The sequence below is a fragment of the Mesoplodon mirus genome, assembly GCF_964341445.2.
Source record: "Mesoplodon mirus genome assembly, chromosome: 7".
Classification (NCBI taxonomy): Eukaryota; Metazoa; Chordata; class Mammalia; order Artiodactyla; family Ziphiidae; genus Mesoplodon; species Mesoplodon mirus.
Genome location: NC_138983.1, coordinates 82,223,507 through 82,241,971, shown reverse-complemented (window position 1 = coordinate 82,241,971; position 18,465 = coordinate 82,223,507). Strand labels below are relative to the sequence as shown.

Genomic DNA, 18,465 nt, shown 5'->3' with positions numbered 1-18,465 from the left:
TTCCAGCAGTTTTATTATTGTTATTATTGTTTTATTATTGTTTATCTAGGTGTGGATTCAGTTTTATTTACCTCGTTGAGTTCGTAGGGGCTTCTTGAATCCCTGGCTTGGTGTTTTGCCTTAGTTCAGGCGCTTGGGCTCTGTACCACACAGGCAGTGGGGAGCTACTAAGGCTTCTGAACAAGTGACTGATGCAATGACATTCGTGGACAGTAATCAGGGTGAAAATGATAGTTACAATTTCTCACGTACTAGGAGTTACCTTGAACATTTCATCTCTTCATCTTCACAACAGCGCTGTGATCTAGAAATCATCCTCTCCATTTTACAGATGAGAAAGTCAAGGCTACCAGTTACTAGTAAAGTAACTAGCCCAATGGCACAGTCAGTTTTGTCTGACTCCAGGTTCGTCTGACTTCAGTTACCCTGGCATAGCAAACAGCCACATGCTACTGTTTACACTGAAATTAATGAAAATTAACTAAAATTTTTAGTTCAGTTCCTCCGTCACACCATCCCCATTTCGAGTGCTCGATCCCCAGATGTGCCTGGTGGCTGCCGTACTAGACAACACAGCCTCGCTCAGAGTACCTGTACCGTTGCAGAAAGTTCTGTTGGACAGAGCTGCCTTACAGCTGGGTAACTCTCACAGTACCTTTAAGATTGCACTGGAAGAAACTAAACTCGAGGCGAGGAGGCCACTTGTCACAGTCCAGCTTGCATGTGAGAGGGGTTGGAGGACATGCATGAGACCCCCGAGTGTGAGAGAGGGAGCAGGGCGGCTGTTGAAGGTGACTCTGAGGCTTGGGGACGGGAACGGGGGCTGTTCATGCAGAGCACAGATAAGGGCAGAGTCCAAGGCTGGACTTGGCTTTTGCAGCATATGAAAAAGGCTGCTGACATAGAAGTCAGAGCATGTTTAGACCTGGGAGAAAACTAAGGCCCAGAGAGCTTAGATGACTTTTCCAAGGTAACGGAGCTGGGTAGAGGCTCTTCCACTGGACCACACTACTCAGAAGAAAGCTCTTAAGGGCTTTTCTGGGTCTTTTATTACATCCCTGTGATCCCCCTCTTCAGATCCGTAAAAACACAGCCTGTGAATTTGTTTCAGCACAAAAACGTTCCATTTATTTATGAGAGTTTGCCTCATTTCCTGTTAGTGCCAGGGCCCAGGGCTCAGCAGGTGCATCCAAGAATTGAGCAGCTGCGAGGCCTACACTGGCCAGCCAAGGGTAGCGTGGAGCACGCCCAAGCTTACCGTGCGTTGACTGTTACCCAAGCAAGGGGGGAAAAGTAGGCAAGCTTCTCCACTTTAAATGCCTTCGTTTGCAGGCTGCTATTCTTAATAGACATTGCTTTGGCAAGCCTCCAGAGAGGTTACCACCAGTGAGTGTGCTCAAAGTGGTGACGACAAACAGTTATGATAATAAACCCAATCATAACATTTCCAAGTACCCATCACGAGTTATTAGAACGAGACTGTACGGCGGACATTCCCGTCCACCTTTCATAGGTTACAACAGTACTTAACACTCTCACAGAGCCCTTAAGCACTACTCCAAACATCGAATCCCCACAATAACTCTATGCAGTGATACTAGTATCATCATCCCCATTTGACACATGAGGACACTGAGTCACGGAGCAGTGAAATAACTTTCCGAGTGTCGTACGGCTTGTTAGGGACCGAGCTGGGATGGGAGTGTGCGGTAGAACATAGTTGAGCCCCGGGTGCAGAGCTCGGCCCTTTCCCGTAGGGGGCAACTCCCTGTGAGTTTGCCTCCACCCTGTGCATGCCTGTGACCCCTGCTGCTGGGCTGCAGCTGTCCCTACCCCTCAGGGACTCCCCCACTGCCATTAGCCCCCCCAGAAGAGTTTCCCCAGAGGGCATGATGATCACATTAGCAGCAAGCCCTCGGTTTCATCATCCTTTCAGGTTGAAGAGAAGCTTCGGGAGGATTCCAGAAGGAAATTGCTTCAGCTGCAAGAAATGAGGAACAGAGCAAACCTCATTAAAGCCAATTTGGAAAGGGCAGTAGGTCAGGTAGGCGTGCTGCAGAGCCCCTTCACGAGCCCGTGCTCTCCACGGAATCCCGCACCCAAGCGGCCGGCAGGGATGAATGAGGAGGAAGACGGCCTGCCTTAGTTCACCCGCTTATTTTCTATACGAAGAAGTGTCTAGAAAGAACTAGAGCTGAGATTCTATCTAGAACTAGAGCCTGAGCTTTTAACCACGATGCTCTACTACTTCGCTATTAGTTACTAAGCTAAGCATCATTTTTCTGTGTTTTGAAGAAAGTTTCGTGAACCTTTGTCCCGCCCCCAAAGGTAGTGGAAATGACTCCTGTGTTAGTCCTGTCCCCCATCAGCTGCAGTTCCCCTTCCCCTCATTTCAGATGAAGATCAACAGTTCTCGGGAAACTCAGCAGTATTTGCTGCAAGAAGAGTTACCCCAGCATCTGGCAGAGAAGGAGAAGCTGACCGAAGAAAGGCTACAGCAAGAGGAGAAGCTGAAAGCCAGAGTCAAGCGGCTAATGGCAGAGAAATCGGTAAGGTGGTCCCCGTCCTTCTCTTTACTACTGGAAACTGATGAAATGGGCTTTCCTATGAGAAACAGAGGGCACGTACTTAGATGGAGGAATCTCAGCAACTCCTTGTTGGGAACTAAATTAATTAAAGAGGGTGAATGATGTAGGAGGAATTAACATGAAGCTTGAATCCTAAAACTCAGAGATCAACTTGAAGATCAACTTGAAGAGGCAAGGTTATTGAAATGTCTAGAAATGGTACTTTGTTTATATACCGCAGCTGATTTTACTGATACAAATCCCAGTCGTTACTGCGGGTCCTGGTTTGTGTCTCAGTGAGTGCAAGACCAACCAATAGTATTTCAGTCTTTTGCTTTCTCTTCATGCATATCAGGGGAAACACATGGCCAAAACGGCTACTTACTTTTCCAGAAACCAGCCAATTAGAGGATACTTTACAGTGGCACCTCTCAACTCAAAGGTGTCCACGGATCATATGGGGATGTTGTTGAAATGCAGATTGTGACTCAGCAGGTCTCGGGTGGGGGGAGCCTGGGATTCTGCATTTCTGAACAGCTCCCAGCTGGTACCGATAGCACAGCTCTGCAGACTACATTTTCAGCCACAAAGTCTTAGAAGAAGGTTTTCCCCAAGTTGGCCGATAAGAACCACCTGGGGCTTCCCTGGTGGCGCAGTGGTTGAGAGTCTGCCTGCCGATGCAGGGGACACCGGTTCATGCCTCGGTCCGGGAGGATCCCACATGCCGCGGAGCGGCTGGGCCCGTGAGCCATGGCCACTGAGCCTGCGTGTCCGGAGACTGTGCTCCGCAACCGGAGAGGCCACAAGAGTGAGAGGCCCGCGTAACGCAGAAAAAAAATAAATAAATAAAGCCCCTCCAGGGACTTCCCTGGTGTTCCAGTTGTTAAGACTCTGTGCTTCCGCTGCAGGGGGCGCGGTTTCGATCCCAGGTCAGGGAACTAAGATCCCGCATGCCGCATGGTGCAGGCAAAAAAAAAAAAAGCCCCTCCAGGAGCAAATTTGGTGTGATTGTTCAGAGATGAGACCAGAATGACAACAAGTGGAAACCCAAGCTTAGAAGAACATTAGAAGAAAAAAAGAAATAAAACATGGGGAGGGAACATGGGGGGATCTCTTATTTATAATGATGCTAAGTAGGTAGGAAAGTTGGAAATCTTCCTAGATGTGACTTTGTATTCGAAATGAAATTTTTAAATTCCTTCTCTGCTGAAGCCCTGTAATGATATTTTCCAAGGTACTAAGTAAGTGACAGGGTTTCTGCTAATCCATGATTTGTTCATGTTTCTTCAAATACAAGAGAGGGAGATTGTGATCACTGATAAAGCTGCTGTCCTCACCATTCTGGCCACAGGAGCAGTCCTTCAGTGATCTAGGAGCCAAGTGCAAAGGGTCCCGACATGAGGAAGTCATTCAGTGTCAGAAAAAGGCCTTATCTGAGCTTCGTGCACGAATTAAAGAACTTGAGAAGGCCAGCTTGTCAAGTAAGTTTCCTCCTGCCTAGTCACCCCTCTGTGCTGAGAACCATGGGCCCCAGACTTGAGGGTTCACTTTAGGGACTAACCAATTTGCCAGGACCACCATCTTCTATCCCCATCATTTCATAACTAAAGAAACATAGTTATAAAAAAAAGATGGGCAGGAAAAAAATAGATGTGTAGGCATGAGCTCAGAGTCAAGAGCAGGCCTTGATATTAAATAAACAGGATTTCATGAAAAACTCAGAACCTTGTCCTTCTTTTTCTTATTTCACTGTGGCCCAGTGGAAACTTTTTCATAGACGCATGCTGTGCAAGGACCAACCTTGGGGAACTTCCCAGGATAAATACCCTGTTTAGAGGGAATAGGGCTTTCAAGAAACCAAGCTTGCTGCTGGGTGGAGCCCTGGGCTAGGACACAGAAGCCTGGGTTCAAGTCCATCCTCACACCTGTGGCCGAAGGTTCCCCCTCAGTGCCCCCGCCCTGGGAGGCTGCAGCCTCATATGAGCTGTGTGGCCTTGGACAAGTCATGTCACCTCTCTGGGCCTCGATGCCTCACCTGCCAAGGGAGGATGGTGAGCTAATTAGTACTGGCCTGGGGTAAGTGTCCAGTAAATAGCAGCTGTGACTTTTACATGCAGTAACTTCTTCCTGAGCCTTTCTTTTGAGTGTAAATTATTTCTTTTATAGATCACAAGGACCACATGGATGAATCATTTCTAGACTTAAAGACCCTCGGGATGGAAAAAAATGTTCGGAAAATATTGGATGCAAAACCTGACTTGCCAACTTTTTCAAGAGTAGAGATCCGAACGGTAACCAAAGAAACTTTGTCTCTGCATTGACTGACACGTGGGGAGGGTGGGCATGAGGACAGACACGAGCCGTGTGCCCTGGCACCACTGTATACATCATTGGTTCGAGGCCAGGTCCTCCCTGATGGGCTAACACCTGTATTGACTGGTTGGTGCCTGGCCGTACCAGTGATCCAATGTTTGAATAGAAAGGCGGCTTCCCATCGTGTACAGCATGATATAACATTGCACTGATGCTGGCCCGGACAATCTCTGGGCCCTCCTTTTCACATCACATGTTGTATTCTGCAGAAAAGATTCAACAAGCTAATGTACAACATTATGCCATGAGCTTGCCTAACATTTGCTTTTTGCTATAAACTGAAAAACATGAACACATAAAGGGCAGCAGAAGGGAGCCATGATGATTAAGAAGACACAAGTTCTAGAATCAGAGACCTGTGTCCTAATCCCAGCTCTGCAAGCTCTGTGACCTTGGGCAGCCTCCTAACCTTTCTGGGACTTCAATTTCCCAGCTGTAAAATGATGATGGAAAAATTAAAGGAGATCATTATGTAAAGTGCTTATCCCAGTGCCTAGCTCATAGCGAGCACTTTAATAGATGATAGTTATTATTGTCAAACAGTATTTAAAGAGTATTATCCAAGAAAACCTTCCTTTCTTAGGGAGCATAGTTTGTGTTTTCCAGGATTTTCAGAAGTAATTTGATTGTTAGGTTGAAGGTGCCCTGTAATCTAAATGGATGTTTGATCGGGTGTTTGACTGAAACATGACAATGGACAGCTCAGGTCAGCGTGGCTTGCTGTGGCAGCTGGTCTAAACCAGGTTTGGGAAAACATAATAAAGCCATCCTATCTGTACCAGCATTTTCTCCTACAATTTTTCTAGACATTTGCTCACACGTCTAGAGGTGTGAGTCTTCAGAAACGTGTTGGTCTTCCTGATAAAATCGAACCTTCCTTCTCTGAGGTTGGGAGTAGAGGGACCGTCTCCAGGTGGGGAGCTCAGCTGGATCTCACGTCCTGATGGTCCTGCTTCCAAGATTGACCTTCCCCTTGGCAACAAGCCCTCATCCCACCACTGACACCACAGAGCAGGAAACCTCCCAACTCTCAATCCTCCAAGGTTGGCAGTAATTAAAGGAAAGAGCAGGAGGAAGAATAGCTGACATCTGTGAACTGCTTACTGTGTGCCAGGCGTTGAGCTCAGCCGGCTCCATGCCTTATGTCATTGAACGATCGTAGCAGCCTTGTGTCATAGTTACTATTATTGTCCCCATTTAACAGATAAGAAAAAGCAAGGCTTCAGGAGGTCAAGTACCTCACCCAAGGTCACAGAATAATGATTGAAGACACACCAGGGGTGTGTCCCTGGTGGTGTGTCTGCTAGCCTGCAGAGACTGGGTGGGGACTGTGTGCTTGGATCCTGTAGCCCAGGCTCTTCCTTAGTGACCCTCCCCTCAGGAAAAGAGGGGGCGTCTGGAGAGGTACAGAGGATGCAGCTCAGGGTAGCTGAAGACACTGAGCAGCATCTCAGGTTCTTTTTGCAGCAGATCTGCCCGGTTTATTGTCATCTTCAGATACCCTCTTTTATTCTCATCTCCATAGATACATAGACAAATATGTCCACTCTTATCTATCACAGTCACTTTGGGGGCCATTATAGTTTTTTAGTTGTTTTGTTTTTAATCTCAGAGGTTTTCAGGGTAGTGCCAACAAATGCTAGGGCTAAGAGATGCTCATGGCAAGCATTAAAAGCCAATTTATTTTTTAAGGAGGCTTATTAGGGTTATTTGTAGTCGTTCAGATCGGGTAACCTATTCAGACTGGTGGCCATTCCATGCAGTCATTTGGGCTTCCAGCAGCCAGCTGGCTGGTTGGGGTCTTAGGGAGATGCAGCCGCAAACACTATCTGCATTGTCTCTGGAAAGGGTCTGAAGTGATGCCCACCCACCAGGTTCCAGAGCTAGGAGAAGGTTGGGCCAAATTTTGTGAGGGTATGGTTTCTGCTGCACAGAAATGAGATTCCTTTAATAAAAAGGAGGGAGGCTATTTTCCACTTAACCTTCATTCGTTCATTCCACAAACATGCCCACTATGCACCACTCGGTGCCAGGTGCCATGCTGGGCACAAGGAGGGAGATAGTGAGCAAAAGCCGCATGGTCCCCATTTTTCTGGAGCTTGTCTTCTCAACATCGGCGGTACTGATTTTTTGAGCCAGGTAACTCTTTGTTTGGGAGACTGCCCTATGCATCGTGGGGTGTTTAGCAGCATCCTTGTCCTCTACCCACTAGACGCCAGCAGCAATTATGACAACCACAAATGTGTCCAGGCATTGCTAAATGTCCTGGAGGGGGTAGGGTGTCCAGAGTCACCCCCGGTTGAGAACCACTGGCCTAAAGGGAAGACAGACGAGACGGTGGCCAAAGGACGGCACAAGTGATGCATCATTTCAAAGGCAGTCGTGCTCTGAAGGGGTAGGAACACAGTCATAAAGAAAGCAGTTCACAGAGTCAGACTGGATTTAAAACCAACTCTCTTGGCATGGACATATATACACACACACGCTACCAAAGGTAAAATAGATAGCTCGTGGGAAGGAGCTGCATCACACAGGGAGAGCAGGTCGGTGCTGTGTGTCTACCTAGAGGGGTGGGATAGGGAGGGTGGGAGGGAGACGCAAGAGGCAGGGGATATGGGGATATATGGATACGTATAGCTGATTCACTTTTTGATACAGCAGAAACTAACACACCATTGTAAAGCAATTATACTCCAATAAAGATGTTAAAAAAATTAACTCTCTCAAATTATTCTTTAGTATCTTTCCAGTTCTTCCATTATTCTTTGGGTTATTCTTCTGGATGTAGAAAATCATAATGGAATGCCAAGAGAGTTTTTCTTCTTTTTTTTTATTTCAGCCTCAAAATGGCCTTTCCAGCCCAGGGTCCATCATGGTCTCTGAGAAGTTAAGGAAAATGGATGTGGCTGACGCTTTAGATCTTAGTGAAAAGCTGGTAGGTATACCCAGCATCAGTCCCCTCCTGTCCAAACCTGCGTGCCCTGCAGGTAGTTTAAACATCAACTCCACATACATTTTAGTTGTTACAGTAGCTCCACGAGACCCATCTCCTATCCCAGCATGGGCTGGAAATTGCAGAGCCCAATTCCTTGCAAGACTGGGTAGTAAGAATGAATGTTTATGTCTGTTGTCATTCCCCCTCCCCACTTCCCCCCAATTCTCAAAAAGGCATAGTGTAAATGGATGCGGGGGAAAATGAAAGTCGTACTAAAAACCCCAAATGCACTCATTTGCAAAGCATGTGTTTCTTCTCTGCAACTGCAGAAAACGAATGAAACAGAATTAGACGTTTGCCTCCTCAAAGGGGCCACCAGCGGTCTTGGGCCAGGCCTCTTACCTGCGAAATGCTTTCTCGTAGTACATGGACATGAGCAACACCCTCGGGACTTTGATGAACATCAAAGGTATGTCAGGTCACGTGTCCATGAAACACCTCTCCCCAAAAGAGAGGGAGAGAGTCTACCAGCTTCGACAAAGAGACCTGTACCTGGTGTTTGATAAGATCACCCTACTCAAGAACCAGCTGCAGAGAAAAGAGGAGCTTTTGAGACGATACGAGAAGGACATTGAACAGCTCAAATATGGCCCATGTCTCCGGCAAAAGGCCCAGGCCTCCATTCTCCAGGCTAAACCTCGGTGCAGCTGCAGACCCGTAGGGACCAGGACAAGAGGACAGAGGCCTGGGTGTGGAGGGGGGAGGCGGGATGGTGACTCAGGGCCTGATGGACCCAAGTCTCTGGGCAAGAAAGCAGCAGTTAAAGTACCCTACTGTTAAGGAATAAGGTGCACCTTTTATAAATGTGTCTGATGTTTCACCATGTGTGTGCTTTTCATAATTCCATCCTATTTTCAGTGGTATCCATTCCCCCACCCTCTCTGGGAAATTGGGAGGGGCTGGTAGCATAACCGTTGCCCCCTTCATGCTGCACGTCCACAGCCAATGGGCTATTTATTCTGCCCTCTAGTCCCCACATCTTCAGCCTTCCCCCCACTTGTAAGGAAACCGCGAAGCCAGGCATATATGGAAGTGTTCTGAGGATCTCCCAGGTCAGGAGCATTGGTGGTGAGTGAGAAAGCTGAGGAGAAAAGAGACTTTGTCTCTCCTGTGTGCTCAGGCAGAGCAAAGTGTCGGTTCAGATGTACCAGTCACAGGTGGCAAAGCTGAAGGACGACATCTGCAAAGAGGCCGAAGAAAAGGCGCTGCTGAAGGAGGCCCTGGCGCACATGGAAGAGCGGCTGCACCAGGAGAAGAGGGTCACCAGGGCGATCAGGCAGCAGAAGGTGAGAGGTCCCTGCTCGGAGCAGAGCCTCTGAGGCTGCCCCTCAGCTCCCTTTAGAAACAGCCAACTGAGGTCCCAGTGGGATCCAGGCAGCACAGAATGCATTCGCTCATTGCAAAGGAAGGTGGCAGAATAGCTTTAGCGTTAGGCAGACTTAGGTTTAGACTCTTGTTCTGCCATTTACTGTGTGACTTCAGGCAGCTTTTTTTTTTAACATCTTTATTGGAGTATAATTGCTTTACAGTGTGGTGTTCGTTTCTGCTGTATAACAAAGTGAATCAGCTATATGCATACGTATATCCTCACATCCCTCCCTCTTGTGTCTCCCTCCCACCCTCCTTATCCCACCCCTCTAGATGGTCGCAAAGCACTGAGCTGATCTCCCTGTGCCATGCGGCTGCTATCTGTTTTACCTTTGGTAGTGTATATATGTCCAAGCTACTCTCTCACTTCGTCCCAGCTTGCCCTTCCCCCTCCCCATGTCCTCAAGTCCATTCTCTACATCTGTGTCTTTATTCCTGGCTGCCCCTAGGTTCATCAGAACATTCTTTTTTTTTTTTTTTTTAGATTCCATATATATGTGTTAGCTTAACCTCTCTGAGACTCATAGTCTAGCTTGCCTCTATTTTTTTTAACTTTCTTTTTTTAAATTTAATTTTTATTTTATATTGGAGTATAGTTGATTTACAGTGTTGTGTTAGTTTCACGTGTACAGCAAAGTGACTCAGTTATACATATACATATATCTATTCTTTTTCAGATTCTTTTCCCATATAAGTTATTACAGAATATTGAGTAGGGTTCCCTGTGCTATACAGTAGGGCCTTGTTGATTACATATTTTATATATAATACTGTGTATATGTTAAACCCAAACTTCTAATTTATCCCTCCCCACCACATTTCCACTTTGGTAACCATAAGTTTGTTTTCAAAGTCTGTGAGTCTGTTTCTGTTTTGTAAATAAGCTCATTTGTATCATTTTTTTTAGATTCCACATATAAGTGATATCATATGATATTTGTCTTTGTCTGACCTACTTCACATAGTATAGTCTTTAGGTCCATCCATGTTGCTGCAAATGGCATTACTTCACTCTTTTTTATGGCTGAGTAGTATTCCACTGTATATTTGTACCACATCTTCTTTATCCACTCCTCCATCGACATTTACGCTGCTTCCATGTCCTGGCTGTTGTGAACAGTGCTTTCTGAGACTCATAGTCTAGCTCATCTGTATTTTTTTAACTTTTGATAATTCGTGTATTTTATCTTGTTTTTTCTATCCAGATAACTATTTTTTCTACCAGTTTTATTGAGACATAAGTGACACACAGCACTGTACTGAGCTTAAGGGTGTCCAGCATCATGATCTGACTTCCCTGCCTCCTGCAATGATGACCACAATCAGTTGAGTGAACAGCCCGAGTGTTTTTAAAGGCGGCGCTTCTGATTTTCATTGTTCTGCCAGGTGCCAGGGATACACCGAGGAATAAGCTCTCTGAGAATAAAGATTTGGGTTTGCTATTCTGAGTAGCCAGAATAGTACTCCAGTCTTTCTGACTTGGGGCTGTGTATTTGTACACGCATGCTTGCGTGTATGTGTGTACATGTGAGTATGTGCTGTGTGTTTGCATGTGTGTGTATTTGCATGTGTGTGTTTGTTGCCTGCATGGGCTCTAAGGAGGCCAAGGTCATAGAAGGGTGCCCTTCTCCTCAACCAGGAGGTGATGGCCAGATAGTTCCTTGCAGAAGCCTGCCCTCCATCCTGCGAACCTTCCAGGCAACAGGTTTCCAGACAGCAGGCTCTCTGACTTAGAGCCCTAGAAATGAAAAGTGGCTGTCCTGCTCTGAGGGAGCCTGGATGCGGTGTTTCCAGTGCTCACCACTGTGAATTAAACATCACAGGCCTTAGTCTGCATGTGTCATGGGGCTGCCTCAGGCAGAGGACAGTTTCCTTTCACACCAAGCAATGCCAGGGAGAGCTGGGCCAGTGACAGAGTTGTGACTTTCCCTTTGATGTGCCCTCTGGAGAGCTCACCCCTCCCCGAAATGCCCCCCCCCCGCCCACAGAGCTTGGCAGACTAGGCCCCAAAGCAGAGACACCAGACCACAGAATGGGACAGAGAAGGGCCCAAAAAAAGCCATTGTCATGTACTGAAAACCTGAGGATTTACATAATCAGGCTTCACATGCATTATTCATGGGCTGCCTCATTCATACACAATGCAAGGGACATGCCAGCCTGTTTGTCAGGAAGAAAACAATAATACATTTTAAAGTTTTGCTGGATCCTAAAGGGCACTTGTATACATCTGTCTTGGCATCCATTCCTTCCAGGGAGTATATCTTCGTTGTCTTTAAGCAGAAATGAACAGAAAGTAGAATTCCTCTTTCTAAGTTTTACACTTAGTATTTTCACAAGGAGCCTTAGTTTTTTAGCCTCCTGTATAAAACTTTGAAACTCTTCACCCGTTCACAGAGGTGGCAAGGTTGAAGCACTGAGATGAAATTACACATCTTAAGCTTCAGAATTGCCCCCCCCCCAAAAAAAATGGAGTTTGTAGTTTTAATGTTTGATCATCTCTTCACCAAGCAGACCTTTCAAGAATCAAAAGTCCTATATCCACACTAATATCTTTGGCTGTGAAAATGAGACTTGGTATAAGATGCTGGGCCTTCACAGCGAACTGGGCCTGTGGCTCTGTCCATGTGGCAGAGGAACGGGAAACGCGGCCCAGGCCGTGCTCACTCGAATCCACATCCCACATCCCTCGAGAAGCCGGCAGTGTCTCTCAGAGTTCAGAGGCCAGATTTGGAGTCAAACAAATAGGGGTCAAGCCCCACCACTGCCCCGAATGACCCTGAGTAAGTGGCTTGACCTCTGTATCGCAGGTTCCTCAACAAAAGCAACCAAAACTGTTAGCAAGGGGCCTACTCCGTGGGGCAGTGGGAGGGTTAAATGGCAAAATGCCTGCAGTGCCTGGCACATCACAAGCCCCGTTTCTAAGGGTGAAGAATAGGCAGCTCATGGATGGGTGGGGATTCCTCTATTTCTTTCAGGGAGCTTCCTGCCAGCTGACGCCTTCCCCGGTCCTCCCAAAGCCGCCAGCTCTTATGGGACGCGCTCTTCTCTTTGGTGAATACGACTAGGCCACGGCCAAGAAAGGACCCAGATACCTTTTGTGAATGGGCTAAGGCTGGGATTTTCAAGAGGAAATTTTTAAATGCACAGAAGTTGCCACTTGGGAAGCACGCAAGCCCTTTCTCAGGGCTTGAAGTGTAAGAAAGGCTGAAGGGCAGCGGCTGCTTCTGGCAGGAGAAGCCGCTCAGCTCTCCTGCCAATCAAATCTGCAGCCAATCAAGTCCTGGCTAGGGGGCGTGACCACCGCTTTGTCTTGTGGTCTCAGCCAGGAAAAGCCCCTAACCTTCCCTCTGCTTAATTAGCTCAGATCCCTCTTCTTTAAGATGAGAATAAAAATGGCACCTAGCTCGTAGCCTTCCCAATGGGAGCTTGTATACAAAAGCCTTAGCACATAGGACCACAAAGCATTCACCCTCTCCTACCATCCTCATTATCCTCACTATTCTCTTTAACTCACTATCTTCCAAGATTTCCTTGGGCCCAGGTATTCTCAAGATTCTGGCTTCCTCCGTGCCACTTCTGTGTTTTGTTTGTTTGTTTGTTTGTTTTTGCGGTACGCAGGCCTCTCACTGTTGTGGCCTCTCCCGTTGCGGAGCACAGGCTCCAGACGCGCAGGCTCAGCGGCCATGGCTCACGGGCCCAGCCGCTCCGCGGCATGTGGGATCCTCCTTGACCGGGACACGAACCCGTGTGCCCTGCGTCGGCAGGCGGACTCTCAACCTCTGCTCCACCAGGGAAGCCCCACAATTGGTAGATGTTGTGTAGGAGGAGCGTGGGATGGGAGGGGCTTGGGGTGGTGCTCTTCCGCCCACAATGATGAAGTAGAACCATGTGGCCAGGCCTATGCAGCATACGGATAGAAGAAGGCTAAAGAAAAAGACCCTCCCGCACCCCCTTCATCACATCCCAGTGTGTTCAGTAAAGTTCAGGAAAAGCAGGTGCACAGGGGCCAGGCTCTGCCCTTCAGTGCCCAGTTGCCCACTGACGGAACTTAATCCAGGAAGGAATTTTGCAGCAATGTTCAAACGGGGGTTCCCTGAAGCCTTTGGGTGCCATGGAAAGGTGTGACTCTCAAAGCACACACACCTTTCTCCCGCCAGAGAAGCTCTCCATTATCTTATACCCCAAGTTCCTCATGGGATTTTGCTTGGATAAACGGTTCTGCAAAAAAAAAGGCGGGGGATGGGGTGGGAGAGAAGAAGGCTGTTGGTTTAAAACTAACCCCTGCTTTATAATATCTGGGAATTTGGATAGTGATTGTCTCAACTGAGTTTGTGATAAATACTGAGTGGCTGCAGGCTCGAGGCCTTCTCCACGGAAAATGCCTGGAGGGCAACTGTCAGTTCAATACGGGCCCATCAGCCTTCACAGACAGTCCTCTGAGGGTAGAGTTAGCATCCTTCTGGGAGAATGGAAGAGTCTTGTAAGCACCTATGCCCTGTCCCAAAAGACAGCCTTATTTCCTCCCTGAGTTTTGTGACTACCCGGTAGGGTTGCCAGATTTAGGGGAAAACAAACAAACCAAAAACACGATGCCCAGTTAAATTTTAATTTCAGATAAACAACAAAAGCTATTCAGTATAAATGTCCTAACTATTACACGGGGCATATTCACACTCACAAATTTGTTGGCTTCATTCTGAAATTCAGATTTAACTGGGCATCCTGTATTTTATCTGGCAACCCCTCCAACATTTACTGAGCACCAACTAGACACCAAGCAGGGAGGTTCTGAACCAGGTGTCGCAAGATGGCAGCCCACAGATATATTCCATTTGGCTCATGGGATTTTTTTTTAAGTTACATTTCAAAATAGGGCAGTTTCCTGGAATACTCTGGATTTCCAGCTTCTCTGGGAAACTTGGAAGATCTGGCGACCCTAGGCCCACAGACCCACAAGCCACCATCACAAGCCTCCATCTTCCAGGCCCCTTAGAAAGGCCCTGGGCTCGTGTGTTTGCTGCTGTCCACCACCACCCCAGCTCACTTCACCCACTTCTTTTCCTTTCCTGGCCGCTGTAGGAATCAGGTTGGCGACCCCAGTGGATGCTCAGGGCTCTAGGAGAACGTCTCCTTCCTGACACCACTGCACATTCACCTGCGGAGTGTCAGTCTGCAAGGGAGACCCCAGTTCCCTCTCACTTTTGTGTCTCCAGTGCCTAGGGGATGCTCTTTCTTTGACGAGCTGCCCCTGAGGTGCAGGGTCTTGAGCAGATCAGGGTCAGCAATAGTAATCAAACCCCAGGGGAGCGGCAAGCTCCAGGTTTTCAGTGATGCTGGCTTCCCAACAGGCCCCTGTAGTCCCTGCCAGGGAGGTTAGCCACTGGGGCTTTCAACATTTCCACTGGGTGGAAAGCCACTGGACATCTACAGCCTCTTCCACTGATCTAGGAGGCTCTGCTTCCAGCTAAAGCAGATCTGTCCTCCAAGAAGAATACAGTATCCTTCGTAGCCTTCTTGGTTGACCACCTCCTTCTCTGCTGGAATCTGGAACAGAGATTCCCTAAAAGGTGCAGCAGGACAGTGTAGCGTTGCCCCAAAGCCACACCCCCTTCTGCAGACCTCTATCCTCACCTCCTCACCTAGGAAGGCTCAACATTCCATCCAAATGGGTAGCATCTGAAAGTTGAGAAAAATCCATTTTTCTCTGATGCAAAAGGCAAAGAAGAACATACGCTAAATTTTGTCAATATTCTTTCTGTGTTAAAGAGACAAATGTTTGGAGAGCTGATGAAGAACTCAAAGATGCAGAACTCACATTTCCAGGTGAGCCAGAAGAGAGAAGAGAGAAAACCCTAGAACGTCAACAGGAAGCCCAGTTGACAGTTATCCCACATCTATTATGTACTGAGCATTTGGCATGTGCCGGGCACAGAGCCAAACTCTCGACGTGCAGTATCTCTTTTAAGCTTCACAACAACCCTATGGGGTGGGTGTTGTTATTATACCCAATTTACAGATGAGGTGTCTGAGGCTCAGAGACTTTCTTTGTCCAGAGCCACACAGCTCAGTAGGAGAGCTGGGAATCAGTGCAGATCTGACACCCAGGTGAGTGCTAGCTTTTCTTCCTTTAGGTTAGAAACCTCCAGGTAATAAACCTGATACATTTCCAATGGCATTTCTCTTAAATTTCAAGGAAGCATCCTCTAGAATTCTCTTCAAAGTTGAGAATTAAGACTATGAAATCTTGAACATGTTGAAACATTGCCATTGACAAATCAGCCCTGGAACTGGAATTAAGCCAGTCCACGTTCCCACTTTGCAGACAGTAGAGGCGAGCTCTCAGGAAGCTAGAAAGCCAAACACATTTTGGTTGAATATGAGAGAGGAGACATTCAAGTTTGATAAAAGGCCACAGTCATGCTGAGGCAACCAAATTATCATGGGAAGAAACGAAGATATTCTAGGTGAGGGATATATTTGAAAAATAGAAGCTTCTCAACCAGCATCCTTGTGCTAAGACCAGAAGGTGGTTACTCCCCAGAGCAGGCTGTTAAGAGGATAGAGAGCATCCTGAGGGCCCCACTTGATCTGAGACGTTTGCCACCCTGCAAAGTGGAAACGACTGGAAGTTTGTTACTTATTCACTCACATATATGACTGAGCTGGGAGGAGGCAGAAACTGCCCTACATCTAGGTTTTGTCTGAGGACCACCTGCGGATGTGAAATGGCAGAGGAGATATTGGGATGGGTCCCGGATGTTGTGGGAACATTGTGCTTCTCTGAGATGTGAGACGCCCTGGAACTTCACGCTGCCTCTGGCTTTAACAGAAGCGGGGCAGATGGTGCTTCGGCTAAGAGCAAAGAGCCAGCTTCCCATTCTCCCTGCCCTCCAGCCTGAGCTTAGAAGTTTGGTGTCTAGGATCTCCTCAGTACAGAAAGGTTTCCTCCAGGTTCCTTGCCAAGTGTACCTTGGGCGACTCCTTCCCCAAGAGTGGGCCTTGGGCTTCCCTGGTGGCGCAGTGGTTGAGAGTACGCCTGCCGATGCAGGGGACACGGGTTCTTGCCCCGGTCTGGGAAGATCCCACATGCCGCGGAGCGGCTGGGCCTGTGAGCCATGGCCACTGAGCCTGCGCGTCCGGAGCCTGTGCTCCGCAACGGGAGAGGCCACAACACTGAGAGGCCCGCGTACCGCAAAAAATTAAAAAGGGGGGGAGGGGGCTTTTTTAAGGATATAGGGGTGAGTGCCTCATAAAAACTGGGAGCTGAAAGAGAGCCTGGCCTCGAAATAGAACTGGTAAGCCATCAGATCTCAGGCATCATCTCTTTTACACACACACAAGCATGCGCACACGCACACACAGGCCGTATCTCCTCTCTGTGTCTCTGTGTGGCTCCCCTGATCTCTGCTCTCTCCAGTCATGTGACAGGAAGGAATGACCTCATGGTCCCCCAGTTCAAAAGACCAGCCCAGGAAGCAAGTGGCATCTTAGAGCCCATAACCCCAAATCCTGGGAGTGACCATCTTAAAAGCCCAGCCCGTGCCAAGTGCCCGATCAGCTATGACCAGGGACAGAGTCACACACATGGCTGCCTGGATCCAGGAGTAGTGCTCAGAAAAGGGTGAGACAGACCCCCTAGAGTATGCTGCATTTTACCCTCCTAAGACATCAGAGACATAAGGCATTCAATTCAGTAACAGCTTTTCGAGAGAAAGTCCATCCCAATGAAATTGCCTATAATCAGAAACTGCTGGTTCAAAAAGAGATGCAAATGTCAGAAGAAAACATTATCTGTGTATCTGGAAGAGTGTACACCAAAATGTGAATAAGGTTACTTGTGGGTAGTGTGATAATGGTGGATCATTTTTCCTTCATTTTGCTCACGTCTATGTGTGTATATAAATATTTTTTACAACAAAGATTTTATTTTGAGTAAAAAAAAAATGCCATTTGAGAAATATTTGGGGATCTCCCTACAATTATAGAGTTTGGGCATTTGTTGCTCTTGCTTGTTGTAGGTTGGAGCCAGAAAAGGCACCCCAAAGATGGACCAAGGAAGGGAGATGCTGAAGAGAGAAATGTCCAGCAAATCCAGCCAGAGCCTTCTGTTTTCTAAACCTGGTGGAAGGAACTAGAAACGTCGTCCCGCTGGGCCTCGCGTGATCCTCCGTGAGTCAGTGTAACTCTTCTGCGTCAAACTACTAAGATGCTTTGTTAGGACATTAAAGGTTGCTACCCTAGTGTGTTGCTTCCTAGACTGGTATTTTGCACAATACTGTATTTTGGAGTGTGTGAGGAGAGGGGTTCTTTTCACAGATATTATGAATGTAAATATACGCAGGCATATGAAGAATAAGTTTGAAATTCAGACTCCTAGGCCTGGTAGATGCAATTATGTGTTTGGGTAGTGACAAACCCAAATGTCACACCTCCAAGGAGCTCTGAGAAGCCCGCAGTGGAGAAAACCCAGGGCGTGTACTGGGGCCACAGGACAGAATGGTAACCTCAGGGCTGTTGGGGCCATGGTATAGTGCATTTATATCTGAATTGATTATAATAAGTGTGAACAGCAACCAGTTTTATCGCTTCCATAACAGTGAGTCATGTTTATAGGGCGCTCTGCGGTGTTCAAAACACTTCTCGTCTAATCCTCTCTCAAGCCCTGGGAGGTAAATAGCATTATGTTCCCCATTTTACAAATGAGGAAGCTGAGGCCCAGAGAGGTTAAATGGCCCGCCTAAAGTCACACAGCTAGTAAATTCAAGAATTGGGTCTGGAACCCAGGTTTCTAACTCCGTCTCACGCTGCCCATTCTGCCGCACCAAGACAGCCCAGTAGGTCAAGTCCCAGGCCATCAGGACAGACCAAGTACCCAGTCATCAAAGAACACACACTGCCCAGGTGGACACACCCCTTTCCCGTGGTGTTTGAAGAGACCCTCATTTTTGCCTTCTCTCCAGCCATCTGTTCTCTCCCTGCCTTTCTTGTATGGCCAGAGACCACCAAACAAAACAGGAGGAAGAGCCAGAAGCCATGAATATCATTTATTTTTTATTTTTAAAAAGGCACAATAAAAGTATTTTGATATTTTAAAACCAAATGCATTCTTTATACTGATTAAAACTAGAAGGAAATGGGAAAAATGATTGGCATGATCTT

At 47.4% G+C, this 18,465-nt stretch overlaps 1 protein-coding gene across 1 annotated transcript in view; it reads left to right on the top strand.

Annotated features, from left to right (window-relative positions):
* Window positions 1-9,254, top strand: part of LOC309808833 (forkhead-associated domain-containing protein 1-like) — a gene marked incomplete at both ends in the record, with an annotated part of 80,142 nt that extends 70,888 nt beyond the window's left edge. The window contains 6 exons of the mRNA XM_082629406.1: window positions 1,937-2,038; window positions 3,925-4,048; window positions 4,734-4,858; window positions 7,780-7,875; window positions 8,299-8,519; window positions 9,056-9,254. Of these exons, the coding sequence (XP_082485532.1) occupies window positions 1,937-2,038; window positions 3,925-4,048; window positions 4,734-4,858; window positions 7,780-7,875; window positions 8,299-8,519; window positions 9,056-9,254 (867 nt within the window). The remainder of the gene's footprint in view (window positions 1-1,936; window positions 2,039-3,924; window positions 4,049-4,733; window positions 4,859-7,779; window positions 7,876-8,298; window positions 8,520-9,055) is intronic.
* Window positions 9,255-18,465: the final 9,211 nt, after the last annotated feature.